This window comes from Ornithorhynchus anatinus, chromosome 15 (genome assembly GCF_004115215.2).
Source record: "Ornithorhynchus anatinus isolate Pmale09 chromosome 15, mOrnAna1.pri.v4, whole genome shotgun sequence".
Lineage (NCBI taxonomy): Eukaryota > Metazoa > Chordata > Mammalia > Monotremata > Ornithorhynchidae > Ornithorhynchus > Ornithorhynchus anatinus.
Window position 1 is genome coordinate 9,376,019 of NC_041742.1, and position 27,941 is coordinate 9,403,959.

Sequence of the window (27,941 nt, forward strand, 5' to 3'; positions counted from 1 at the left end):
GGCATGACTCCCGTTTCCCACCCCTAGGCTCCCTGGCTCCTGGGAATGGACTGAGGATTCCCAAAGCAGCAGGCAGGTGTGAAGGGACAGGGCTGGGGCTCCTGGGAAGCAGTGTGACCGAGCAGAGAGAGCCCCGGGGCATGGGAGCCAGAGGACCTGGGTTTTAATCCCACCACTTGCCTGCTGTGCGACCCTGGGCAAGTCACTTCTGTGTGCCTCAGTTTTCTCAACTGCAAAATGGGGATTCAACACCTGTTACCCTCCTCCTTAGACTGTGAGCCCCATGTGGGTCAGGGACCTGATTAATTTGTATCTACCCCAGTATTTAGAACAGTGCTTTGACGCATCGTCAGTGCTTAACAAATATCCCAAGAAAATAAAAAAAAGGAGGAAGGTTAAGGTGGACAGGATGAGTTGCAACTTTAACAACAAGAGACAGATCCCTGAACACTAACTGAAATCAGATCCGCAGAACTGAGTGGTCTCAGAACACTCTGCCACTTATCGGCTATGTGACCGGCTGCACATAGTAAGCGCTTAACATATACCATTATTATCATTATTATTATTATTACTATGTGCAGAGCACTGTACTAAGCGCTTGGAATGGACAATTCAGCAACAGATGCCCCAGGGACAAGGGGGAGGCCGGCTGGGTCGGAGGAAACTTGTTCATTCCAAGTGCTTAGTACAGTGTTCTGCACATAGTAACCGTTCAATAAATGCTGTTGAAAGGAAACAGGGAGGAAAAGAATAACTACAATTGCCGTACTTGTTCTCTCATTCATTCATTCATTCATTCATTCATTCGATCGTCTTTATTGAGCGCCTACTGTGTGCGGAGCACTGGACTGAGCGTTTGGGGAAAGTCCACTAGAACACGAGAGAGCGACAAGCCCCGCCCGCAAAGAGCTCACGGTCTAGGGCGCCCCCTGCTGGACCGCCAGCCCAGGGGCAACCTGGAGAGGGCAGTGGGGCGGGGGCTGCAGGGCATCCCCAACACAGCTTCCTCCTCTTCCTCCTCCCCCTGCTCCTTCTCCTCCTCCCCCGCTCCTCCTTCCCCTGCTCTTTCTCCTCTTTCTCCTCCTCCTCCCCCTGCTCTTTCTCCTCCTCCTCCCCCTGCTCTTTCTCCTCCTCCTCCCCCTGCTCTTTCTCCTCCTCCTCCCCCTGCTCTTTCTCCTCTTCCTGCTTTTCCCCTGCTTTCTCCTCCTCCTGCTCCTTCCCCTGCCCTTTCTCCTCCTCCCCCTGCCCTTTCTCCTCCTCCCCCTGCCCTTTCTCCTCCTCCCCCTGCTCTTTCTCCTCCTCCTGCTCCTCCCCTGCTCCTCTTCCATCACCCCCGCTCCTCCTCCATCTCCCCCTGCTCCTCCCCCTGCTCCTCCCCCTGCTCCCCCTCCTGCTCCCCCTCCTGCTCCTCCAGGCCCTCAAGGCCCGGCCCCCTCTGCCCCTCTCCCCGGCCTCCCTCCCGCTCGCCCGCCGCTTCTGTCCGGGAGCCCGGGGGCCGCAGGCCAGAGCCTCCCCCTGCCCCGACCCCCGACCCTCCCCCGACCCCCGACCCCGCCAGCGCACAACGCCGATACCCAACTCTTGCGAAGGGACGCGTCCTGCACAGGCCCCGGGCCCCCCTCTTGCACGGAGCCCGAGGCCTTCTCTTGCACGGACCCCGGGGCCTCCTCTTGCACGGAGCCCCCTCTTGCACTTGGCCGGGGTCCTCCCCTCTGTTTTCGGGGTCCCGGGGGTCTATGGAGGGTGTGGAGTCGGTGCTGAGACGGGAGCTGGGGAGCTCCACGGTCGCCGCCACCGGACACTCGGGGGGCGGATGCATCAACCAGGGCCGCACCTACCGCACCGACCACGGACGGGTCTTCGTCAAGTTCAACGGCAAGGCCGAGGTCTGGACGGGGAGGGGGCTGGGAGGCTCGATGGGTGGAGCCTGAACCCCCCGGCGGCACCCCCTTTCGCTCCCCTCGCTGCGGGACCCTTGGGTCCGGGCTGCAGCATTTGGGGCGGGGGTCACCACGCCCCCAGACCACTAAGAGACTCGGGTGTCCACGTTGCAGGATTTGGGGTAGGGGGTCCCCACGCCCCCAGACCCAGCCCCTAAGGGATCCCAGGTCCACACTGTAGGATTTGGGGGGGGAGTGTCCCCACACCCCCAGACCCAACCCTGAGGGGGTCCGAGCTGCAGGATTTGGGGCAGTGGTCCTCAAGCCCCCAGCCCCTAAGGGATCCCGGCATCCACGCTACAGAATTTAGGGCGAGGGTCTCCAAGCCCCCAGACCCAGCCTCTAAGGGACCCTGGGGCCCATGCAGGATTTGGGGCAGGGGTCCCCAAGCCCCCCGACCCAACCCCGACGGGATCCATGCTGCAGGATTTGGGGCAGGGGTCCCCGCGCCCCCAGACATGGACCTGGGAGTCCGAAGGTCATGGGTTTTAATCCCGGCTCTGCCTCAGTTCCCTCATCTCTAAAATGAGGATTAAGAGTGTGAGCCCCATGCGGGACAGGGACTGTTTCCAACCCAACAATCTTGAATCTCCCCCAGCGCTTAGAACAGTGCCTGGCATATATATAGTAAGCGCTTGACAAATACCATTAAAAAAAAATTACCACAATTAGTTTTATTATTATCCCACAGCTGGAGGCCAAGGGTCGGTCCTCAATGGAGGCGGCCGTGAGGGTCAGATACTGCCACGGTTCCCACCTTTCTGACCGTTATCCCGCTTGTTTGTTGCTTTTGGTGGTTGCAGTCTCTCCTCTGCAAAGTGCTCTGTGGGTCCCTCCGGGATCCCGCTTACTATGTGTCAGCCACTGTACTGAACCCTGGAGTAGATACAAAGGAATAGTAATAGTGGTATTTGCTAAGCACTTACTATGTGCCAGGCACCATACTAAGTGCTGGAATGGATACAAGCAAGTCAGGGTGGTCACAGTCCCTGTCCCAGGTGGGGCTCACAGTCTCCATGCCCTTTCAATCGCTTAGTACAGCGCTCTGCACACAGTAAGTACTCAATAAATATGATTGAATGAATGAATTTTACAAATTAGGGAACTGAGGCCCAGAGAAGTGAAGTGACTTTTAGACTGTGGGCCTGCTGTTGGGCGGGGATTGTCTCTATCTGTTGCCGAATTGTACATTCCAAGCGCTTAGTACAGTGCTCTACACACAGCACTAAATAAATGATTGAATGAATGCTTGCCCAAGGTCACACAGCAGCCAAGTGGCAGAGTTGCCATTAAAACCCATGACCTTCTGACTCCCAGGCCCAAGCTCTATCCACTACACCAACAGTCCCTGTCCCACATAGGGCTCAGAGGCTGAGAAGGATTTAATCCCCATTTTACAGGTGAGGTAACTGAGGCCCAGAAAAGGATGCGTAGCTCGATTGACTTGCCAAGGGCACACAGCAGGCAATAGAAGATAATAATTGTGGTATTCGTTGAGCCATTACTGCGTGCCAAAAACTACTACGCCCTGGGGTAGATTCAAGATAATTAGGTCCCACCCGGGGCTTACAGTCTAAGGAGAAGGGAGGACAGATATTGAATTCCCATTTTGCTGATGAGAGAAGTGAGACAGCCAGAAGTGAAGTGACTCGCCCAGGGTCACGCAGCAGACGACTGGCGGGGTAGGGATCCGAACCCAGGTGCTCTGACTCCTGGGTCTGTGCTGTTACCACAAGGCCTCAGCTGGACTCTCCCAAGCCCTTGGTACAATGCTCTGCTCTCCGTTTAAGGGCTCAATAAATCCTCGTTGTTGTTTGGTATTTGTTAATCACTTACTACGTACCGGGCGCTGTACTAAGCGCTAGGGTAGGTAAAAAGCTAATCAGGTGGGACGCTGTCTTTTCCCTCGTTTTACAGGTGAGGAAACTGAGGCACAGAGAAGTGAAGTGACTTGGCCAGAGCACTGTACTGAGTGCTCGGGAGAGGAAGGCAGGGATTGTCACTCTTGATTGCTGTACTGTACTTTCCCAAGTGCTTAGTAGAGTGCTCTGCACACAGTAAGCGCTCAATAAATACGATTGAATGAATGACAGTATAGCCGAGTTGGTCGACGGGCTCCCTGCCCGTAAGGAGCTTTACAGTCTAGAGGGGAAGGCCGACGTTACCTATTCCCCCGTCCTCTCTTCCAAGCGCTTAATACAGTGCTCTGTGTTCAGTGAGTATCAGTCATTGCTTGAAAGCCCTTTCCCTCGGTGAATCCTTGCCCCTTTCCCCATCCCCGTTGTCTCGGAGCAGGCCCGGAGGATGTTTGAGGGCGAAATGGCCAGCCTCACTGCCATCCTGCGAACCCACACCGTCAAAGTCCCCAAGCCAATCAAAGTCATTGACGTGCCCCAGGGTGGCAGCGCCCTGGTCATGGAACACCTGGACATGCGCTTTCTAGACAGGTGAGCCCCCGCGATGTCGGGCCCACCGGATGGGGTCGGTTCCCCGGGGGTGGGGGACGCCTCGAGGTCGCGTGAAGGGGGGCGGGGGCCAAAGCCCGGACGGCTGGGCCGGCCGTCACCGGCGGGCGGTCATTCAGCTGCCGACCCTCGCCCCCTGCTTTCTTTTGCCTGGCAGTCACGCAGCCAAGCTGGGTGAGCAGTTGGCGGACCTGCACCTGCAGAACCAGAAGCTGGGAGAGAAGCTCCAGAAGGAAGAGGGCACCGTCGGTGAGGGGCATGGGGGGCGTCGGTGGCGAGGGGCGGGGGGCGGAGCGGGCACCGTCGGGGAGGGGAGCAGCCTCGAGGCCCAGCCGAGGCTTCCGCCGCTGCCTGGGGTGGGCCTCCTCACAGGAAGAGTCCCCACCTTGTCCTCAGCGAGATTTCTCTGAGGTACAGCCACCTGCAATCGGTCAATCATTCGATGATGATAACTGTGGTATTTGTTGAGCTTTCGCTGTGTGCCAGGCGCTGTACTGAGCGCTGAGGTGGGTACAAGGTTGGACACAGTCTTTGTCCCACGTGGGGCTCGCAGTCTCAGTCCCCATTTTACAGATGAGGGAACTGAGACACAGAGGAAGGGAAGTGACTTACCCAAGGTCCCTCAGCAGACAAGTGGCCAAGCCGGGATTAGAACCGGTGACCTTCTGATGCCCAGGCCTGTGCTCTATCCATCAGGCCATGCTGCTTCTCCAGCATGAAATCATCATCATCATCACCATAATGATAACAATACATTATTATCATGATTATTCATCATCATCGTCATGAGAATAATAAATAATTATCATTGTTACGGTATCAGTGGGGTCCTGGCGGGGGGGTCCGGTGCCTGGTGGCTACGTTCTGGCCGTCGGGGAGGCGCTAACCGCTGGCCCTTTGGCTTTCAAGGGAAGGGAGCGGGCCAGTCGGACCTGCAATTCGTGGACCAGTTTGGGTTTGACGTGGTGACCTGCTGCGGGTACCTGCCCCAGGTGAGAGCTGCCCCCACCCCCCCGGGGACAGGTGCCCAGCCGCAAGTCTGTCTAGTCCAGGGCTGACAAAGATCTGGGGGTGTTTTTTCTAACAAGGGGGGGCAGTGTTTGACCCTTGCAAATAGCCACCGACTCACTGTGTTGTCCTCTCCCAAGAGCTGAGTGCAGTGCTTTGCACAGAGAAAGCGCTCAGTAAATACAGTTGATCGACTGGCTGTGATAAGGCATCAGGAGAGAGCTGACTTCAGGAAAATCTTGGGCTGGGGTGGAAATACAAGGCACGTGCTTTAATTGGCAGAGTGGATCTAGCCCTGACCTCTAATGATAATAATAATCGTGGTATTTTGTTAGGCGCTTACTATGTGCCATGCACTGTTCTAAGCCCTGGGTTAGATACCAGCTAATAAGGGTGGATACGGTCCCTGTCCCAGCTGGGGCTCCTAGTCTTGATCCCCATTTTACAGATGCGGTAACTGAGGCACAGAGAAGTGATTGGCCCGAGGTCACCCGACAGACAGGTGGCGGAGCCAGAATTAGAACCCTGGTCCTTCTGACTCCCAGGCCCGCGCTCTAGCCACTCGGCCACTCTGCTTCTGACCTAGTGGTCCCTGGAGAGTCCGTTTCTTTCCCTCCCTTGCTGTTCCTCCAGGTGAACGACTGGCAGAGAGACTGGGTGGCTTTCTTTGCCCAGCAGCGCATTGGGCACCAGATAAACCTGTTGGAGAAGGAGTCGGGCAATCGAGAGGCCCGCGAACTCTGGGCTCAGCTGCAGGTAAGACCAGCGGGTTCATTTTTTCTCTTCCAAGAACAGAACACAGAATTCTGTTCTGTGTTTGGGAAAACCGAATTAACAGACACGTTCCTTGCCGGTGAAATCAGTAGTATTTATTGAGCACTTACTGTGGGCAGAGCACTGTACTAAGCACTTGGAGGAGGACGGTGTGACAATATAACGGAGCTGGCCACGACGAACTTAACAGTGTAAAGGACACAGAGCTGGGGGCCTCGTCTCGCAGCTGACCCAGATAAACCAAGTCCGGTTGTCTGGAGAGGTGGAGGCCCAGGAACCTGGCTTAGTGGATAGAGCCCGGGCTTGGGAGTCAGAGGTCGCGGGTCTGCCACTGATCAGCTGTGTGCCTCATTTGCCTCATCTGTAACATGGGGTTAAGACTGTGAGCCCCACGTGGGACAACCTGATTAGCTTGTACCTACCCCAGTGCTTCAAAGAGTGCTTGGCACATAGTAAGCGCTTAACAAATACCAAAGGTATTATCATCATCATCCCGGGGCGAGGGCGGCGGTCCCGGGCTGTCCTTTAAGCCAATGGGGTGGGTTGCCTCTGGACCCCCTGCAGCTGAAGCTCCCGGAGCTGTTCCGCCCAGTGACCGTGGTGCCCGCCCTGCTGCACGGAGACCTGTGGGGGGGGGAACGTGGCCGAGGACGCCGACGGGCCCATCGTCTTCGACCCGGCCTCCTTCTACGGGCACGCCGAGTACGAGCTGGCCATCGCCGGGATGTTCGGGGGCTTCGACGGCGCCTTCTACTCGGCCTACCACAGCCGAATCCCCAAGGCCCCCGGATTTGACCGCCGCCTGCGGCTCTACCAGCTCTTCCACTACCTGAATCACTGGAACCACTTCGGCTCCGGCTACCGTGGCTCGTCCCTCAGCATCATGCGGGGTCTCCTCAAATGAAGGGGGCCGCCGATCGGCTCCCTTCTGGGTGGATGACCCCCTTTCCGCCCCCTCGGCTCCCCCCTTTGCTGTGGTTCATCCCTCGACCCCTCCCCGCCAGTAGCACCGACTCGGCCGAGCCGCTCGCCGGCCCGGGGCAGAGGTCGGCCCCAGGCCCCGCTTTGAGGGAGGTGCCTGGCCTTAAGGTTGGCGCGGCAGCCAGTTGCCACTGGGGGAGATGGGCAGAGATCTCCCTAAGCCCTCAGGACCGGGGCAGCCCACAAGGGAACTCTGGGGGTATTGTGGGACTGATGTTCCCTGTGGGATTCCCAATCCTATTCCCGTCGCTTGTCTGTTTCCACCCAGAGGAAAGCCCCCATCTTGGGGAAGGGCAGCCAGGTCATCCCAGCTGGGGCCAGTCCTGAACTACGCCAGGCCAGGAATCCCCTCCTCTTCCTGATCCCGAGCCCTGGGTCGCCTCAGCCCCTTCCCTCCTGCCATAGGGGACCACCTTTTCTTGGGGGCTGAGAGGAAGCGGCTGGTGCTCTGTAGGAAGTTGCCCCTATCCAGTCCGCCGGCCGTTCCCTGGCTCCCACAGTCTGGGGTCAAAGCGGCTCTCAGGGAGGAGGAGGGAGGAAGAAGAGGATGGAGGAGGAGACCCAGTGCTGCCTCAAGGGCTGAGGGTGGGACCAGGGCCCAGGCTCTGTGTGCTGGAAGTTCTGGACCGGGCCCTTGCCAGGAGACCACATACCCCTTCCCCTGGATGAGCCAGGCCACATCTTGCCGTTAGCTTCTGTGGGGTATGTGAGCAAGGAAGGGCCAGCTTCCCGAGGGGCCAGTGTGGTGGCCGCCTCCCAGGAGCGTGGGAAGCATGTTTGAAGCGAGGAGGAGCCCATTTTCCCTGTCCAGCCGTCCGCAGGCCACTTGTTTTCACCATTCGCTTACAGACCCCGTTGTGACCCGAAGCGGCGTGTGAAATCCCCACTGGAATAAATGAATCATTAGACCACCTTGGTTCTGGTTTCTAAGGGGTCTACAGGTGGGTTTGCCCCCTCCCCTTCCCAGACTTGGGCAGGGGACCCGGTCTGGACTCGGGACTTTTCCTCCCTCCCCGCCCCGGTCCTCCCACTCCCCTGATAGCCATTCCTTATATTATTTATATTATTATTATTCTGGTGTCTGCCAAGCCCATTCTATGTGACAAGCACTGAGCTGAGTGCTTTCTAGGGAAGCAGCATGGCCTAGAGGCAAGAGCACAGGCCGGGGATTCTGGAGGACTTGGGTTCTAATCCCTGCTCCTCTGCTTGTCTGCTGGGTGACCCTGGGTAAGTCACTTCACTTCTCTGGTCCTCAACTGTAAAATGGGGTTTAAGACTGAGCCCCATGTGAGACATGGACTGTGTCCAACCTGATTAACTTAATAATGATTGTGGTATTTAAGCACTTACTATATGCCAAGCACTGTATTAAGTGCCAGGGTGGATACAAGCAAATAGAGTTGTACACAGTCCCTGTCCCACGTGGAGTTTATGGTCTCAATCCCCATTTTACAGTTGAGGTAACTGAGCACGAAGTGAGCACTTGAGAAAATTAATTAAAAATTAAATAAAAATTTACAACCGAGGAAGGGGACCTGTTCTAAATCCCTGGCGTGAGTTTTTCTTCAACTTGTAGAATTCAGGGAGTGCCCAAGACTGCAAAGACACCTTGAGAATCCAGAAGAAAGTGGGGGAAAGCTGACTATAGAAAGTAGCGGGGGAGTCTCACTGCCTTTCACTGCTGACGAGATTCGAGGCAGAAGCCTCTGGACAGCCTGTCGGAGAGCATTCATCCATGCCGCACTTCCCCAGTCATGGTGTGGCATCAGACCAAATCCCAGCACAGCAGATTCGATCTTCGTACCTTGACAGTTAATGGAAAGGGCAGTGGGCAGTGCTATTTATTGAGTTCACTGACCATATGTAAACTTTTTTGATCCTCCCCCCATCGCTAAGCCGAAGCTTTGGAAACTGCTGTGGTCATCCTGCTGCCCTGAGGAATTCACCAAGAGAAGCAGTGTGGCCTAGTGGAAAGTGCAGGGGGGTTCAGAGTCAGAGGACCTGGTTTTAATTCTGGCTCTGTTACTCATCTGTGAGATCTAGGGCAAGGCGTTTCACTTCTCTGTGCCTCGGATTCCTCACCTGTAAAATGGGGATTAAATCCTCTAGACTGTAAGGTCTTGTGGGCAGGGAATGTGTCTTTTGTATTGTGTTGTACTCTCCCAAGCATTTAGTATAGTGCTTTGCACGAGAAGAAACTTGAAGAGAAATCGGGGGGACAAGGCCTCCCTTTCTGTTTTGGTTTTTTTTCCTTTTTCCCCATTCCCCTTGGACGACTGCTAAGAAACCAAAACCACAAGCCCACGGTGGTTTAACCTGCTTTATTATTATTATTATTATTATTATTATTTTAGATTTCCTCTTTCGGCGTGGCTCAGTGGAAAGAGCACCAGCTTGGGAGTCATTGGTCATGTGTTCAAATCCCCGTTCAGCCGCTTGTCAGCTGTGTGACTTTGGGCAAGTCACTTACCTTCTCTGTGCCTCAGTTACCTCATCTGTAAAATGGGGATGAAGACTGTGAACCCCATGGGGGACAGCCTGATCACCTTGTAGCCTCCCTAGCGCTTAGAACAGTGCTTTGCACATAGTGCCTGGCAAATGCCATATTTATTATTATTTTTATTATTCTGACTCCCAGGCCTGTGATCTATCCACTGCTCCCTGCTACAGTACAACAATAAACTGACACATTCCCTGCCTACAAAGATTTTACAGTCTCAGGGTGAGGAGTGAGACAGACATCAATAAATCCAAAAAAATGACATCTGTACATATGTGCTGTGGGGCTGGGAGAGGGGGATAAATAAAGGCACGGCGATACAGAAGGGAGTGGGAGAAGAGGAAAGGAGGAGCTTAGCCTGGGAAGGCCTCTTGGAGGAGATGGGCCCTCAATAAGGCTTTGAAGCTGGGTAGAGGAATTGTCTGATTTGTGGAGGGAGGGGGTTCCAGGCCAGGGGCAAAATGGACATTAAGATTGTGAGCTCTAGGTGAGACAGGCAATTGTATTTAACACGATTATCTTGCATGCATCCCAGTGCTTAGAACAGTACCTGCTGGCTAGTAAACGCTTACTAAATACCACTATTATGATGATGATGATTAATAAATAGCCACCCTGGGGGCAGACCTAGTTGCAACCCATGATCTGTGCCCAGGCACAACCCCCTCCTGGCAAAGTGACCTTCCTGGCTGGCCCACCCGGGGGGAAGGTCATGCCCCAGGGGGACCCCCACCATCCCACCCAACTACCCACCTCTCGGGACAGGCCGCTGGACCTGGTGCCAGCCTGGTCTCTTGCCCACAGGCGCAGGGTCTCTGGGTCTGGACAGCCTCAACGAGCCAGGCTGTCTCTACCCCCGTCATTCCTGGCTCTCCCCGCCTCCATCCCCACGTGGGCACAGGGAGGGGAGGGAAGGGGAGACGGTGGTGCCAGCCGTAAGGAGGCCAGCTTCAAGAGTGCCAGCTCCGAGGGGCCCGGCTGCAAGGGTGCAGGCCGAGGCCCGGTGGGCCTCCAGCTCCCTGCACCCCTGGGGTGCGCAGCCGGTCTCCTCTCCTTGTGCCCCCCAGGCCCGTGTAGCTGCACCCATGGAGTCCCTCCTGAGGTCAGAGCTGAAGACGTCGCTGGTCCGGGCCTTTGGAAGCTCGGGGGGCGGCTGCATTAGTCACGGCCAAGGCTACCAAACAGATCGGGGCCGCGTCTTCGTGAAAAGCAACGCCAGGAGTCAGGTGGCTCTCCTGTGCGGGGAAAGGGGGCATGCCTGGGTCCAATGCTGGGGAGGGGGGGCTCACCTCTGTCCAGGGCCGGGGTTGGGGGCGGGGGGAAGGGAGGTCTCCTCTGTCCCGTTTGGGGGCAAGGGGAGTGCTCTTCTGTCCAGTGTGGGGGAAGGAAAGGTGCACCTCTGTCCAGCGTTGGAGGGAGGGTAATGTGTCTCTGTCCAATTTGGAGGAGGGGGAACTCCCCTGTCCAGTGGGAGGGGAGGGGGACATTCCTCTGACCAGTGTGTTTTGTGCGGAGGGTGCTCTTCTGTCCAGTATGGGGAAAAGAAGAGGGATGCTCCTCTACCCAATGTGTTTTTTTTGGGGGGGGGGGGTGCTCCTCTGCCCAGTGTTGGGTAGCAGAGGGGGTGGGGGGGGGAGCTTCCCTGTCCCGTGTCCCTTCGAGAAGCAACATGGCGTAGTGGCTAGAGCCCGGGCCCGGGAATCAAAAGGACCTGGGTTCTGATCTCGGCTCCGCCGCTTGTCTGCGTGTGATCTTGGACAAGTCACTTCACTTCTCTGGCCCTCAGTTCCCTCGTTTGAACAATGGGGATCGAGACTGTGAGCCCCAGGTGGATCAGGGACTCTCCAACCTGATTTGCTCAGATCCACCCCAGTGCTTAGTACAGTGCCTGGCACATAATAAGCACTTAGCAGATACTGTTATAAATTAATATTATGAGAGGAGGAGGTGAAGCAGCTCTGAGTCTCAAGTTTCAGGAAGGGATGTTTTAGGGTGGTGGGGGGCTGGACATAAAGCTAAATCATTTGGGGAGATTCAATAGTATTTATTGAGCCCTTACTGTGTACAGAGCACTGTACTAAGTGCTTGGAAAGTACAATTCAGCAACAAATAGAGACAATTCCTTACCAACAACGGGGAGATGCATCCTGCCTCCCCGCCTGAAGGCCCTTGGCCTGCTGTGCAGTGACCCCTGCCCCAGGATGGAGTCCCCCTGACCACCTCCCCATGCTCGCCATGCTCCCCACCCCACACCCAGCCCAGTCCAGCAACAGGAGCCCGAGGCCAAACGGCGGGGTGGGGGGCGGGTAACTGCACACAAACAAGAGATCTCATTTCTTGGGGGTCCCACCCCCAAGCTGCTCTCATCAGGGGATCCGATGGGTGGCTGGCCTGGCACAGAGTAAGCGCTTAAATACCTCAGTTATTATTATTAGAGATGGGCCCTGGGCACCAATCAGGCAGGCGTTCGGGCCCGGCTCTCACGTCCTCCTCTCCCTGCCCCTCTCGCCAGGCCCGGGAGATGTTTGAGGGCGAGGTGGCCAGCCTGGAGGCCCTCAGGTCCACGGGTATTCTGCGGGTGCCCCAGCCCTTGAAGGTGGTAGCCCTGCCAGGAGGGGGAGCGGCCCTGATCATGGAGTACCTGGCAATGAGGAGCCTGTCTAGGTAGGTAGGCCTCCTGGGGCTCTGGCTTTCCAAGATGGGCACCCTTTCCCTCCTGGGCTTGCTCCCCGAACTTGGCTACCTGAGGATAAGGGTCAAGGCCGGGACTCAGGGTGGGCAAGGGGAGCCAGCCCATCTTTGCCCATCCACCTTCACATCAAACAAAAACTCACCTTTGGCTTTAAAGGACTCAATCCCCTTGCCCCCTCCTACCTCACCTCGCTACTCTCCTACTCCAACCCAGCCCACCCATTTCACTCCTCTAATGCCAAGCTTCTCACTGTGCCTCCATCTCGTCTATCTCACCACCAACCTTTCAGCCATGTCCTGTCTCTGGCCTGGAACACCCTCCCTCCTTATATCTGACCAATAATTACTCTCCCCCACTTCAAAGCCTTATGGAAGCACATCTCCTCCAAGAAGACTGAGCCCTCTTCCCTGACTAAGCCCTCCTTTCCTTTTCTCCCACTCCCTTCTGCGTCATTCTCTCACTCGATTTACTCCCTTTATTCACCCCTCTTTCAACCCTGCTGCACTAATGAACGTATATGAAATGTTAATGGTCTCTCCCCACATCTAGAGGGTTAAGCTCATTGTGGGTAGGGAACTGTGTCTGCCTACTCTGTTATACTGTCCTCTCCCAAATGCTTAGTACAGTGCTCTGCACACAGTAAGTGCTCAACAAATACCATAATTATTGTGACCATGATTATTATTACAGTGCATTGCACATGGTAAGTGCTCAATAAATAAGATTGATTGATTGACTGACTGATTTCCACCCATCTAACACATGCCAGCCCCTACGTTGCAGTTTATTTGCCCACTTAACTGCCCCTTTGCCAGCCTAGGGCAGAACTCCTTTCTTTTCCCTTTCAGCCACTCAGCCGCTCTCGGAGACCAGATAGCTGACTTACACCTTTACAACCAGAAACTGAGGGAGAAGGTGAAGAAGGAGGAAAAGACTGTGGGTAGGCCCGGGACCCGGACCTAGGCCATGGCTAATATTAATAATAAAAATGATGATGATGATGATGATAATTGAGGTAGTTGTTAAGCGCCTGCTATGTGCCAGGTACTGTTTTATGGGCTGGGGTCTTGCTTTATGCTGTGGAGTCGTCTCCGACCCATAGCTTCTCCATGGTCACATCTCTCCCAGAATGACCCACCTCCATCTGCAATTGTTCCCGTAGTGTATCCATAGAGTTTTCTTGGTAAAAATCTGGAAGTGGTTTACCACTGCCTCCTTCCGCGCAGTAACCTCTAGTCTCCGCCCTCGACTCTCCCCTGTGCCACCGCTGCCCAGCATGGGTGAGTTTTGACTTGTAGCAGATTGCCTGCCACTTGCTAGCCAGAGTCATTTTTTGTTACTCTCCCAAGTGCTCAGTATAGTGCTCTGCACACTGAAAGTACTCAGTAATTACCACTGGATTAATTTATTGTAACTCTCCCAAGTGCTCAGAAAAGTGCTCTGCACACGAAAGCACTCAATAATTACCACTGATTGATTTATTGTAACTCTCCTGAGCGCTCAGAAAAGTGCTCAGCTCACCAAAAGCACTCAGTAATTACCATTGATTGATTTACTGTAACTCTCCCAAGTGCTCAGAAAAGTGCTCTTGCACACCGAAAGCACTCGATCAATAGGATTGACTGAGTGATTGTAAGGATGGAAGAGAGAAGCCAAAGTAAGGCTTCCCTGGCCAGCAAACTTGTCTGTTTCCAGGTAAAGGTGCCGGGGCTGCAGAGCCCAAGTTCGTAGACCAGTTTGGGTTCCACACCGTGACCTGCTGTGGCTACATCCCCCAGGTAAGTTTGTTCGCTCATTCATTCATTCATTTATTCATTAGTTTTAAGTGGCACAAAGCTGTAGCATGGGGCAGGGGAATCAGTCAGCTATGAAGAGTTTGGGGGGGTCTTGCTCACGGCCCATTAATAATAATATTAATAATAATAATTGTGTTATTTGTTAAACACTTCCTATGTTTCAGGCACTGTACTAAGCACTGGGGAGGATAGAAGCAAATCAGGTTGGACACCGTCCCTGTCCCAGGTGGGGCTCACAGTCTTAATACCCATTTTACAGATGAGGTAATCGGGGCCCAGAGAAGTGAGGTGACTAGCCCAGCGTCACACACCAGAAAACTGGGGGAAGTGGGAACCCAGGTCCTTCTGACTCCCAGGCCCGGCCTCTGTCCACTGAGCCATGCTGCCCCATATCTCTGAACCGATTATGTTGTACCTATCCCAGCATTTAGCATAGTGCTCGGTACATAGTAAGCATTAAAAAAATATTGCAGTGATTATTATTAGCAGCCGGTGCCCAGGAGCTGCTGGACTCTGATGTTGGTTGGGCTTTCGGTCAAGACGGCCATTTGGGAGATGGTCACGGTACCAGGGTGCAGAGTAGAGTAGCAGAGGTCAACCTCCCTCCCCCTCTAGACTGTGAGCTCTTTGTGGACAGGGAACATGTCTACCAATTCTGTTATATCTTCCCAGGCACTTAGTAAAGTGTTCTGCATACAGTAAATGCTCAATGAATACATGTCATATTTTTTGAGTGCTTACCCTGTGCAAGGCACTGTACTAAGAAGCAGCATGGCCTAGTGGCAAGAGCATAGGCTTGGGGGTCAGAGGGCGTGAGTTCTGATCCCTGCTCTGCCACTTGTCTGCTGCTTGACCTTGGGGAAGTCACTTAACTTCTCTAGGCCTCAGTTGCGTCATCTGTAAAATGGGGATTAGATTGATCAGTGGGGATTAAGAGTGTGAGCCCCATGTGGGACAGGGACTCTGTCCAACCTGATTACCTGTATTTTTCCCAGTGCTTAGAATAATGCTTGGCACATAGTAAGCACCTAACAAATGCCATTGCAGCATGGCTCAGTGGAAAGAGCACGGGCTTTGGAGTCAGGGCTCATGAGTTCGAATCCCAGCTCTGCCACTTGTCGGCTGTGTGACTGTGGGCAAGTCACTTAACTTCTCCGTGCCTCAGTTCCCTCATCTGTAAAATGGGGATTAAGACTGAGCCCCACGTGGGACAACCTGATTCCCCTATGTCTACCCCAGCGCTTAGAACAGTGCTTGGCACATAGTAAGCGCTTAACAAATACCAACATTATTATTAACATTATTATTAAGCTTTTGGGTGAGTCCAGTGTAAGAGTTGGAAGACCCGGGCCATGCCTACAGTGAGCTTAGAGTCTAGAGTGGGGGACAGACATTAATATAAAGAAATAAATTTTGGATGTGTACCTATGTGGGGCTGAGAGCGGGGGGCAGGGGTGAATAAAGGGAACAAATCCAAGTCCTTTGGGGATGCGGAAGGGAGTGGGAGAAGAAGATATGAGGGCCTAGTTGGGGAAGGACTCTTGGCTTTTCAGGTGAGAAGCGGGATCGTCTATCGGATATGAAGGAGGGCGTTGGGGAGTGGGGGCAGAGGCAGGATGTGGGCAAAGATGATTGATTGATTGGTCAGTTGACTGTTGCCAGGTGAATGAATGGCAAAGTGACTGGCCCACCTTCTTCGCCCGCCAGCGGCTCCAAATCCAACTGGACCTGATTGAGAAGGATTATGGAGATCGAGAAGCCAGAGAACTGTGGTCTCAGCTGCAGGTGGGTGAAGCCCTCTGTCCCGGGAAGGTAGGCCTGGCTGGGGTCTCTGAGTGGGGAGGAGGGGGTATGGTCAGGGGCAGCTCAGGGCTCCGGGATCATGTCCCGAGGTGCGAGGAGAGGCGGAACTAAGTTGGGGGTGGGTGACCGAGGGCGTAGGGAAGGAGCAGAGCAATGGGCAGAGACAGTTTCTGGGCAAATTGGGCAGAATCAGGTCGGGGGTCAGTCATTTAGTCTGTCAGTTATATTTATTAAGTGCTTACTGTGTGCCGGGAACTGTACTAAGTGCTTGGGAGAGTACAATAGAACAATATAACGGACACATTCCCTGCCCACAATGAGCTTACAGTCTAGATGGGGAGACAGACATGAATAAAAATGAATAAATGACAGATGTGGGCATAAGTGCTGTAGGTCTGAGGTGGGGTGGATGAAGAAAGGGAGCAAGTCAGGGCGATGCAGAAGGGAGTGGAAGAAAAGGAAAAGAGGACTTAATCAGGGAAGGCCTCTTGGAGGAGCTGTGCCTTCGATAAGGCTTTGAAGGAGGGGAGAGTGATCGTCTGTTGGACATGAAGAAGGAGGGCGTTCCATGCCAGAGGCAGGACACGGGCGAAAGGTCGGTGGCGAGATAGATGAGATTGAGGTACAGTGAGAAGGTTGGCACTAGAGGAGCAGAGTGTGCGGGCTGGGTTGTAGTAGGAGATTAGCGAGGTAAGATTATCCTGTATTTATCCCAGTGCCTGGCACAGAGCAACTACTTAACAAATACCGCAATTTTGTTTATCGATATTATTCTTCAGCCTCTTCCTGCCCACCTTTCTAGGAGCTCTGGCAGACCACCGTCATCATGAGCAAGGGCAGGGCTTCACGTTCACCCATCATAGTGTCTGGGGGTTGCCAATGGGAAATTACTGTTTTTAAAAATTCTCAATAGGAGGACAGGGAGAGGCCCGGGAGGGAAGCATTGCTTTTTCCCCAGGGCACATTTTTAGCCAGGTCTTTGGGGAAGAGAAGACTTCAGCTAATTTAAAAAAATGTATTCATATTAATATCTCTCTCCCCCTCTGGACTGTAATCTCACTATAGGCAGCAAACATGACGGCTAATTCTTTTGTCTTATATTCTCCCACATGCTTAATACAATGCTCTACACATAGAAAGCACTCAGTAAAGACCAATGATTGATTAATTCACCCCCACGTCAGAGGAGGCTACAATCACTACTGTTATATAGTACAATATAACAACAGGCATATTGTCTTTCCCACGCACTTAGTATAGTGCTCTGCATGCAGTAAGCGCTCATTAAATACGAGTGAAATAATGAACGACTACTCTCCCAAGCGCTTAGTACAGCGCTCTGCTCCCAGGCAGCGTTCAATAAAAATGATCGATCAATGGATCGCACTTCACCTTGCCCCTCCTGTCCTGTCTGGCCCTTTCAGCTCAAGATCCCAGAGCTGTTCGGAGACGAGGAGATCGTTCCCGCCCTCCTGCACGGCGACCTCTGGGCGGGAAATATGGCTGAAGATGATTCTGGCCCCATGGTGTTTGACCCCGCTTCCTTCTACGGCCATTCCGAGTTCGATCTGGCCATTTCCTTCATGTTCGGCGGCCTCGACAGCTCCTTCTTCTCCGCCTACCACAGGAAAATCCCCCAGGCTCCGGGGTTTGCCAGACGGCTCCAACTCTACAAGGTCTTCAACTACGTCAACCACTGGAACCATTTTGGGAGCGGGTATCGTGGCGTGAGCCTGGGGGCCATGAGGAAACTCCTCAAGAGCCTTTGACGTCCTTTCTGGGGGACAGGCTGGTTGAGGCTACTTCTAGACCGTTAGCCCAGTGTGGGCAGGGATCGTCTTCCTTTACTGCTGAATTGTAGTTTCCAAGCACTTAGTACAGTGTTCTGCACACAGTGAGCGCTCAATAAATACCAGTGAATGAATAATTCTTCCCCTATTCCCCCACTCCCCCTACCTTCCCTCCCCTCCACGCAGACTATACACTTTGCTAGGTATCCCTTATGCACTTTAATACTCACCCAACAGCACAGCGTGGATTGAGCACGGGCCTGGAAGTCAGAAGGAGTTGGGTTCTAATCCTCGCTCTGCCACTTGTCGGCCGTGTGACTTTGGGCAAGCCATTTCACTTCCTCTGCCTCAATTCCCTCATCTGTAAAGTAGGGATTGAGAATGTGAGCCCCATGGGTGAAAGGGACTGTGTCCAACCTGCTTTCCTTGTATCTACCCCAGAGCTTAGTACAGTGTCTGGCACATAGTAAGCATTTAATACCACAATTATTATTATCATTATTATTATTATTATTATTATTAATACAGATCCTCATGCTCTACTTTACCCCCTTCTCTGTAACTTATTTTAATGTCTGCCTTCCCCTGTAGACTGTAAGCCCCTCATGGGATGGGATCGGATCTACCAAGTCTGATGTATTGTACTCTCCCAAGCGCTTAGTACTTTGCTCTGCAGTAGGTGCTCAATAAATACCATTGAGTGACTGACTGAATGAGTGATTAATCCAACCTGGACTGCTTCTTCCACGTTTTCCCGGGACTTCTCCTATCATTAGTGTCTTCTCCAGAGAATTAGTCCTCCTGATGATGTGCCCAAAATATACTAATCAAAGTTGAGTCATTTGGCCTTTCAAAGACCACTTTGGCTTCATTTGCTCCAAAATCCATCTGTTTTATTTTTCGGGAAGTCCATGCTATTCACAAAAGCCTTCGCCAACACATTTCACAAGAATCGACGTTCTTTTTAATCTTTTTTCACTGTCCACCTTTCGGATCCATACACCGTCATAGGAAACACCACAGAATTGACAATTTGCATTTTTGTGGCAATTGTTAGATGAGCACATTTTGGGACTTTTTCCAGGCTCTTTATATCATAGCCAGTCTTTCTAACATTAATCTTGGGCATATTTCTTAACTACTTTTCCTTTATTACTATCAATCCCAGGAGAGAAAAAATTGTCAACTATTTCCATCTTCTCTTTGTCCACTACAAATGTGTTAACACTTCCAGTTGTCATGATCTTTGATTCAATGCATGTAAGTAACAAATTGACAAATGAATAAAATAACAAAATGATTAAGTCCCCCTTTTCCTCTGCTTCCCCTCCTCTCCCCATCGCCTTGACTCACTCCCTTTGCTTTACCCCCCTCCTCACCCCACAGCACTTGTGTATATATATGTATATATGTACATATTTATAATTCTATTTATTCTTATTAATGATGTATATATATCTATAATTCTATTTATTTAATAATAATGGTATTTTGTTAAGTGCTTACAGTGTGCCAAGCACTGTTCTAAGCGCTAATGATGCTACTGAAGCCTGTTTACTTGTTTGGATGTCTGTCTCCCCCCTTCTAGACTGTGAGCCCGCTGTGGGCAGTTATTGTCTCTATTTGTTGCTGAACTGTACTTCCCAAGCAATTAGTACAGTGCTCTGCACACAGTAAGTGCTCAATAAATACAATTAAATGAACGAACAAACAAACATGGGCAAACAAGATTGGTATTTCAGAAGATTAAGGAAATTAAGGGAACATTTCGTCCTCGGATTGGCATTGTCAAAAGCCAAGATGGACTGACGATAAATGAGGCCAGGAGAATCAATCTTGGGAGGAAGGCACACAGGACCTATGCCAGAAAGATGGCAATATACAGAAAATAAGCCAGAAAAAAGAAGCAATATACACGAAGTATCTGGAAAGTACTTTTTGAATTTGAGCCCCTCATCATGGGAAGTCAAGTTAGATCAGCTTTGCACCATCTTGCCAAATATAAGTAACCTGATTTTGAGAGGCTTCCTTCTGAGATGTTTTCAGGTGGCTGAAATGGGTTCATTCATTCAATCGTATTTATTGAGCACTTACTGGGCGCAGAGCACTGTACTAAGCGCTTGGAATGTGCAATTTGGCACCAGAGAGGGACAATCCCTGCCCAACAATGGGCTCACAGTCTAAAATGGGGAGATAGACCACAAAACAAAACAAGTAGGGTTACCAAAAAATGTCACCAGGTGTGACATCTGATTGGAAGACATCAGTTTATGTTTCCATCCAAAAGCAAGGAGATACCAACTAGATATAACAAGGGACAGTGTTCCACCCGATTTGCTTGTATCCCCCTCAGTGCTTAGTACAGTGCCTGGCCTGCAGTAAGCGCTTCGGAAATACTATCATGAAGAATAATGACATTAATAAATACCATTATTATTCTCACCCTCCTCAGGTGGTGGCAGCCTTGTCCAGTGCCTGGCCTGCACTAAGCACTTAACAAATACAATTATTATCGTTATTGTTATTGATAGTAATACTGTATGTTCATAGTAATGATAAATAAAGGTATTTACTGTTATTAAAATGAATAACGACAACATTGATAAATGCCATTATTATCATTATTATGACTATTACTCGCCCTCCTTAGGTAGCAGGCGCACTAGTCCAGTGCGTGGCCCGCACTGAGCGCTAAGGAAATACCATCATCATTATTGTTATTGATAGTAATACTGGCAGTTCACAGTAATAATAAAGGTTTATATTGTTATTATGATGAATAATAATATTAATACACACCACTTTTGTTATTATTATTATTATTATTACTCTCTTCTGGATCAGGTGGTGGCAGCCTAGTCCTGTGCCTGGCCCGCAGTAAGCGCTTAACAAATATCATTATCATTATTGTTATTAATAGTATTACTGGTTGTTCCTAGTACTAATAAATAAAGGTATTTATTGTTATTACCATGAATGGAAATAACTGATAAATACCATTATTATTTGTATTATTATTGTTACTGTCTTCATGCTCAGGTGGTAGCAGCTTAGTCTAGTGCCTGGCCTGCAGTAACAAACATCATCATCATCATTATTGTTATTGATAGCAGTACTAGTTCATAGTGATAATGAAGGTATTTATTGTTATTACCATGAATAAGAGAATTAATAAATACTATTATTAAGATCATTTTTACTACTGTCTTCCTGCTGAGGTGGTGGCAGCTTAGTCCAGTGCCTGGCCCTCAGTAAGCGCTTACCAAATAACATCATTATCATTATTGTTATTGATAGTAATACTGGTTGTTCATAGTGATGATAAATAAAGGTATTTATTATTATTACCATGAATAGTAATGACTAATGAAGACCATTATTATTATTATCATTATTACTCTCTTCCTGCTCAGGTGGAAGCAGCTTAGTCCATTGCCTGGCCCCCTGTAAGGGCTAAACAAATATTATCATTATTGTTATTGACAGCAATACTGGTTGTTCATAGTGATAGTGATTAAATGTATTGATTGTTATTACCATGAATAGTAACAGCATTAAGGAATACCATTATTATTATTATTATTGTTACTGTCCTCCTGCTGAGGTGGTGGCAGCTTTGTCCAGTGCCTGGCCCGCAGTAAGCGCTTAACAAATAACATCATTATCATTACTGTTACTGATAGAAATACTGGTTGTTCATAGTAATGATAAATAAAGGTATTCATTGTTATTACCATGAATAGTAATAACTAATGAATACCATCATTATTTTTATTATCATTATTACTGTCTTCCTGCTCAGGTGGTAGCAGCTTAGTCCATTGCCTGGCCCGCAGTAAGTGCTTAACAAATAACATCATTATCATCACTGCTATTGATAGTAATACTGGTTGTTCACAGTAATGATAAATAAAGGTATTTATTGTTATTACCATGAATAGTAATAACTAATGAATACCATTATTATTTTTATTATCATGATTACTGTCTTCCTGCTCAGGTGGTAGCAGCTTAGTCCATTGCCTGGCCCGCTGTAAGGGCTTAACATATATTATCACTATTGTTATTGATAGTAATACTGGTCGTTCAGAGTAATCACAAATAAAGGTATTTATTGTATTTACCATGAATAGTAATAACTAATGAATGCCATTACTATTTTTATTATCATTGTTACTGTCTTCCTGCTCAGGTGGTAGCAGCTTAGGCTAGTGCCTGCCTGCAGTAACAAACATCATCATTATTGTTATTGATAGCAATACCTGTTGTTCATAGTGATAATGAATTATTGTTACTAACATGAATGGTAAGAGCATTAATGAATACCATCATCATTATCATCACTATCATCATCATTACTGTCTTCCTGCTAAGGTGGTAGCAGCTTAGTCCAGTGCCTGGCCCACAGTAAGCGGTTAACAAATAACATCATTATCATTATTGTTACTGATAGTTACACTGGTTATTCCTAGTAATAATAAATGATGGTATTTATTGTTATTACCATGAATGGCAATAACTAATGAATACCTTCATTATTATTATTATCATTATTACAATCTTCCTGCGCAGGTGGTAGCAGTTTAGTCCATTGCCCAACCCGCTGTAAGGGCTTAACAAATATTATCATTATTCTTATGGATAGTAATACTGGTTGTTCAGAGTAATCATAAATAAAGGTATTTACTGTTTGGACCATGACTAGTAATAACTAATGAATACCATTATTATTTTCATTATTAGTGTTACTGTCTTCCTGCTCAGGTGGTAGTAGTTTAGTCCATTGCCTGGCCCACTCTAAGGGCTTAACAAATATGATCATTATTGTTATTGATAGCAATACTGGTTGTTCATAGTAATAATGACTAAATGTATTAATTGTTATTACCATGAATAGCAATAGCATTAATGAATACGATTATTATTATTATTATTACTGTCCACCTGCTGAGGTGGTGGCAGCCTTGTCCAGTGCCTGGCCCGCAGTAAGCGCTTAACAAATAACATCATTATCATCATTCTTATTGATAGTAATACTGGTTGTTCATAGTAATGATGAATAAAGGTATTTATTGTTATTACCACGAATAGTAATAACTAATGAATACCATCCTCATTTCTATTATCATTATTACTGTCTTCCTGCTCAGGTGGTAGCAGCTTAGTCCATTGCCTGGCCCGCTATAAGCGCTTAACAAATAACATCATTATCATTATTGTTATTGATAGAAATACTGGTTTATCATGGTAATAAGAAATACTGTGTATTTATCGTTATTACAATGAATGGCAATAACATTAATGAATATCGTTATTATCATGATTATTATTATTATTATTATTATTATTGTTTTCCTGCTGAGCTGATGGCTGCCAAGTCCAGTGCTTGCACGCAGTAAGCAGTTAAAAAATATTATCATCATTGTAATTGTAATTGATAGCAATACTGGTTGTTCATAGTAATGATAAAGGGATTTATTGTTATTACCATGAATAGTAATGACTAATAATTACCATTATTATTTTCATTATTATTGATACTGTCTTCCTGCTCAGGTGGTAGCAGCTTAGTCTAGCGCCTGCCTGCAGTAACAAACATCATCATCACTATTGTTATTGATAGCAATACCTGTTGTTCATAGTGATAATGAATGTATTTGTTGTTATTACCATGAATGGTAAGAGCATTAATGAATACCATCATCATTATCAAAATTATCATTATCATTACTGCCTTCCTGCTAAGGTGGTGGCAGCCTAGTCCAGTGCCTGGCCCACCGTAAGAGATTAACAAATAACATCATTATCATTATTGTTATTGATAGTTACACTGGTTATTCCTAGTAATAAAAAATAATGGTATTTATTGTCATTACCATGAATGGCAATAACTAATGAATACCTTCATTATTATTATTAATCATTATTACAATCTTCCTGCGCAGGTGGTAGCAGTGTAGTCCATTGCCTGACCTGCTGTAAGGGCTTAAACAAATATTATCATTATTCTTATTGATAGTAATACTGGTTGTTCAGAGTAATCATAAATGAAGGTATTTATTGTATTTACCATGAATAGTAATAACTAATGAATGCCATTACTATTTTTATTATCATTGTCACTGTCTTCCTGCTCAGGTGGTAGTAGTTTAGTAGACTGCCTGGCCCCCTGTAAGGGCTAAACAAATATTATCATTATTGTTATTGATAGCAATACTGGTTGTTCATAGTAATAATGATTAAATGTATTGATTGTTATTAACATGAATAGTAATAGCATTAATGAATACCATTATTAGCATTATTATTACTGTCCTTCCCTGCTGAGGTGGTGGCTGCAGCTTAGTCCGTCCTGGCCGCAGTAAGAGCCTTAAACAAATAACATTTATCATCCATTCTTATTGATAGTAATACTGGGTTGTTCATAGTTAATGGATGAATAAAGGTATTTATTGTTATTACCCACGAATAGTAATAACAATGAATAACCGATCATCATTTTTATTATCATTATTAACTTGTTCTTCCTGCTCAGGTTGGTAGCAGCTTAGTACATTGCCTGGCCTGCTATAAGCGCTTAACAAATTAACATCATTATCATTATTGTTATTGATAGAAATCACTGGTTTTTCCATGTAATTAGGAAAAATGGAATTTATTGGTTATTAACCCGTGGAATGGCAATAAACATTAACTTAATATCATTATTAATCATTATTATCTAATTAATTATTAATTGTTTTCCTGCCTGAGACTGTTGGCAGCCAAGTCCAGTGCTGGCACGCAGTAAGCACTTAAAAAGTATCATCATCATTGTAATTGTAATTGATAAGCAATACTGGTTGTTCATTAGTTATGATAGTTAAGGGCATTTATTGTTATTACCGATGAAAGTACAATGACTAATAATTACCATATCATTATGTTTCATTATAATTGATACTGTCCTTCCTGCTCGCCGGTGGTAGCAGCTTAGTCCTAGCGCCTGGCCTGCAGTGAGCGATTAACAAATAACATCATTATCATTATTGTTGTTGATAATAATACTGGTTGTTTATGGTAATGGTCAACAATGGTATTTATTGTTATTGCCATGAATGGCAATAACTAATGAATACCATTATCATTATTATTATCATTATTACAATCTTCCTGCTCAGGTGGTAGCAGTTTAGTCCATTGCCTGACCCGCTGTAAGGGCTTAATAAATATTATCATTATTCTTATGGATACTAATACTGGTTGTTCAGAGTAATCATAAATGAAGGTATTCACTGTATTTACCATGAATAGTAATAACTAATGAATGCCATTACTATTTTTATTATCATTTTCACTGTCTTCCTGCTCAGGTGGTAGTAGTTTAGTAGACTGCCTGGCCCCCTGTAAGGGCTAAACAAATATTAACATTATTGTTATTGATAGCAATACTGGTTGTTCATAGTAATAATGACTAAATGGATTAATTGTTATTACCATGAATAGTAATAGCATTAATGAATACCATTATTATTATTATTATTACTGTCCACCTGCTGAGGTGGTGGCAGCTTTGTCCAGTGCCTGGCCCGCAGTAAGCGCGTAACAAATAACATCATTATCATCATTCTTATTGATAGTAATACTGGTTGTTCATAGTTATGATAAATAAAGGTATTCATTGTTATTACCATGAATAGTAATAACTAATGAATACCATCATTATTTTTATTATCATTATTACTGTCTTCCTGCTCAGGTGGTAGCAGCTTAGTCCATTGTCGGGCCCGCTGTAAGCGCTTAACCCATAAAATCATTATCATTATTGTTATTGATGGAAATACTGGTTTTTCATGGTAATAATAAATAATGGTATTTATTGTTATTACCATGAACGGCAATCACATTAATGAATATCGTTATTATCATTATTATTATTATAATTATTATTGTTGTTTTCCTGCTGAGCTGTTTGGCAGCCAAGTCCAGTGCTGGCATGCAGTAAGCACTTAAAAAATATCATCATCATTGTAATTGTAATTGATAGCAATACTGGTTGTTCATAGATATAACAAATAAAGGCATTTATTGTTATTACCATGAATAGTAATGACTAATGAATACCATTTTCATTTTCATTATTATTGTTACTATCCTCCTGCTCAGGTGGAAGCAGCTTAGTCTAGTGCCTGCCTGCAGTAACAAACAACATCATCATGATTGTTATTGATAGCAATACCTGTTGTTCATAGTGATAATGAAGGTATTTGTTGTTATTACCATGAATGGTAAGAGCATTAACGAATACCATCATCACTATCAAAATTATAATTATCATTACTGTCTTCCTGCTAAGGTGGTGGTAGCCTAGTCCAGTGCGTGGCCCACAGTAAGCAATTAAAAATGACATCATTATCATTATTGTTATTGATAGTTACACTGGTTATTCCTAGATATAAAAATGATGGTGTTTATTGTTATTACCATGAATGGCAATAACTAATGAATACCTTCATTGTTATTATTATCATTATTACAATCTTCCTGCGCAGGTGGTAGCAGTTTAGTCCATTGCCTGACCTGCTGTAAGGGCTTAACAAATATTATCATTATTCTTATTGATGGTAATACTGGTTGTTCAGAGTAATCATACATAAACGGTATTTATTCGTATTTACCATGACTAGTAAATACACTAATGAAATACCATTATTATTTTCATTATAAGTGTTAGTGTCTTCCTGCTCCAGGGCTCGTGGGTAGTAGTCTTTAGGTTCCCATTGCCTGGCCAGCTCTAAGGGTTAACAAAATGATCATTATTGTAATTGATAGCAATCACTGGTTTTTCATAGTAAATCATGAATAAATGTATTGCTATCTACATGGAAATGGTAATAATATAATTATTATTGATATACATGGCTTACTGGCAAACAGATACTGGTTGTTCATAGTAATGATAAATAAAGGTATTGATTGTTATTACCATGAATAGCAATAACTAATGAATACCATCATTATTTTTATTATCATTATTATTGTCTTCCTGCTCAGGTCGTAGCAGCTTAGTCCATTGCCTGGCCCGCTGTGAAGCGCTTAACAAATAACATCATATCATTATTGGTTACTGACAGAAATACTGGGTTTTGCAGGGTAAGAATGAATAATGGTATTTTATTTTATAACCATGAATGGCATAACATTAATAAATATAATCATTATCATTATTATTGTTATGTCTTCCTGCTGAGGTGTTTGGCAGCCAAGTCCAGTGCTGGCAAACATAAGCGCTTAAAAAAATCATCATCATTGTAATTTAATTGATAGCAATACTGGTTGGTTCATAGTAATAACAAATAAAGGCATTTTATTTATTACCCATGAATAGTTAAGACTAATGAATACCATTTATGCATTTTCATTATTATTTTACTATCTCCTGCTCAGGTGGAAGCAGCTTTAGTCTAGTGCCTGCCTGCAGTAACAAACATCATCATCATGATTGTTATCGATAGCATACTCTTGTTCATAGTGATAATGAAGGTATTTATTGTTATTACCATGAATGGTAAGAGCATTCCTAAATACCATTATTATTTTTATCACTATCATCATTATTACTGTCTTCCTGCTCAGGTGGTAGCAGCTTAGTCCAGTGCCTGGCCCACAATGAGCGATTAACAAATAACATCATTATCATTATTGTGTTGATAATAATACTGGTTGTTTATGGTAATGGTCAACAATGGTATTTATTGTTATTGGCCATGAATGGCAATAACTAATGAATACCCATTTATCATTATTATTATCATTATTACAATCTTCCTGCTCAGGTGGTAGCAGTTTAGTCCATTGCCTGGCCTGCTGTAAGGGCTTAACAAATATTATCATTATTCTTATTGATAGTAATACTGGTTGTTCAGAGTAATCATAAATAAAGGTATTTACTGTATTTACCATGAATCGTAATAACTAATGAATACCATTATTATTTTCATTATTAGTGTTACTGTCTTCCTGCTCAGGTGGTAGTAGTTTAGTACATTTCCTGGCCCCTTGTAAGGGCTAAACAAATATTATCATTATTGTTATTGAGAGCAATACTGGTTGTTCATAGTAATAATGATTAAATGTATTAATCATTATTACCATGAATAGTAATAGCATTAACGAATACCATTATTATTATCATTATTATTACTATCCC

The 27,941-nt window shown here is 47.1% G+C and overlaps 2 protein-coding genes across 5 annotated transcripts; both read left to right on the forward strand.

The window, feature by feature from the left end:
- Window positions 1-1,423: 1,423 nt before the first annotated feature.
- LOC100079591 (ketosamine-3-kinase) lies at window positions 1,424-8,082 on the forward strand. The gene is given in 7 exon segments (XM_007666489.3): window positions 1,424-1,889; window positions 4,239-4,390; window positions 4,566-4,657; window positions 5,318-5,400; window positions 6,050-6,172; window positions 6,755-6,820; window positions 6,822-8,082. Coding segments are annotated over 7 exon segments (939 nt in total). The 5' UTR covers window positions 1,424-1,739; the 3' UTR covers window positions 7,095-8,082.
- On the forward strand, window positions 8,026-17,885 carry FN3K (fructosamine 3 kinase). Of its 4 annotated transcripts, XM_039914141.1 has the most exons (7): window positions 8,026-8,112; window positions 10,739-10,897; window positions 12,184-12,335; window positions 13,212-13,303; window positions 14,059-14,141; window positions 15,822-15,944; window positions 17,387-17,885. In XM_039914141.1, exons 2-7 carry the CDS (start codon window positions 10,757-10,759, stop codon window positions 17,729-17,731), a joined length of 936 nt encoding a protein of 311 aa, XP_039770075.1. In that variant the 5' UTR covers window positions 8,026-8,112; window positions 10,739-10,756; the 3' UTR covers window positions 17,732-17,885. The 4 variants fall into 4 exon arrangements, with proteins under 4 accessions (XP_039770075.1, XP_028935581.1, XP_028935580.1 ...); XM_029079748.2 differs by lacking the exon at window positions 8,026-8,112 and having other exon boundaries at window positions 10,235-10,773; window positions 15,867-15,944; XM_029079747.2 differs by lacking the exon at window positions 8,026-8,112 and having other exon boundaries at window positions 10,238-10,773.
- The last annotated feature ends 10,056 nt before the right edge of the window (window positions 17,886-27,941 follow it).

Coding starts and splice junctions, on each gene's coding strand:
- FN3K (XM_029079747.2), top strand. CDS start 10,312: ATGATCTGTGCCCAGGCACAACCCCCTCCTGGCAAAGTGACCTTCCTG. Junction 14,142..15,821: donor GCTGTGGCTACATCCCCCAG/GTAAGTTTGTTC, acceptor GACTGTTGCCAG/GTGAATGAATGGCAAAGTGA. Junction 15,945..17,386: donor AACTGTGGTCTCAGCTGCAG/GTGGGTGAAGCC, acceptor TGGCCCTTTCAG/CTCAAGATCCCAGAGCTGTT.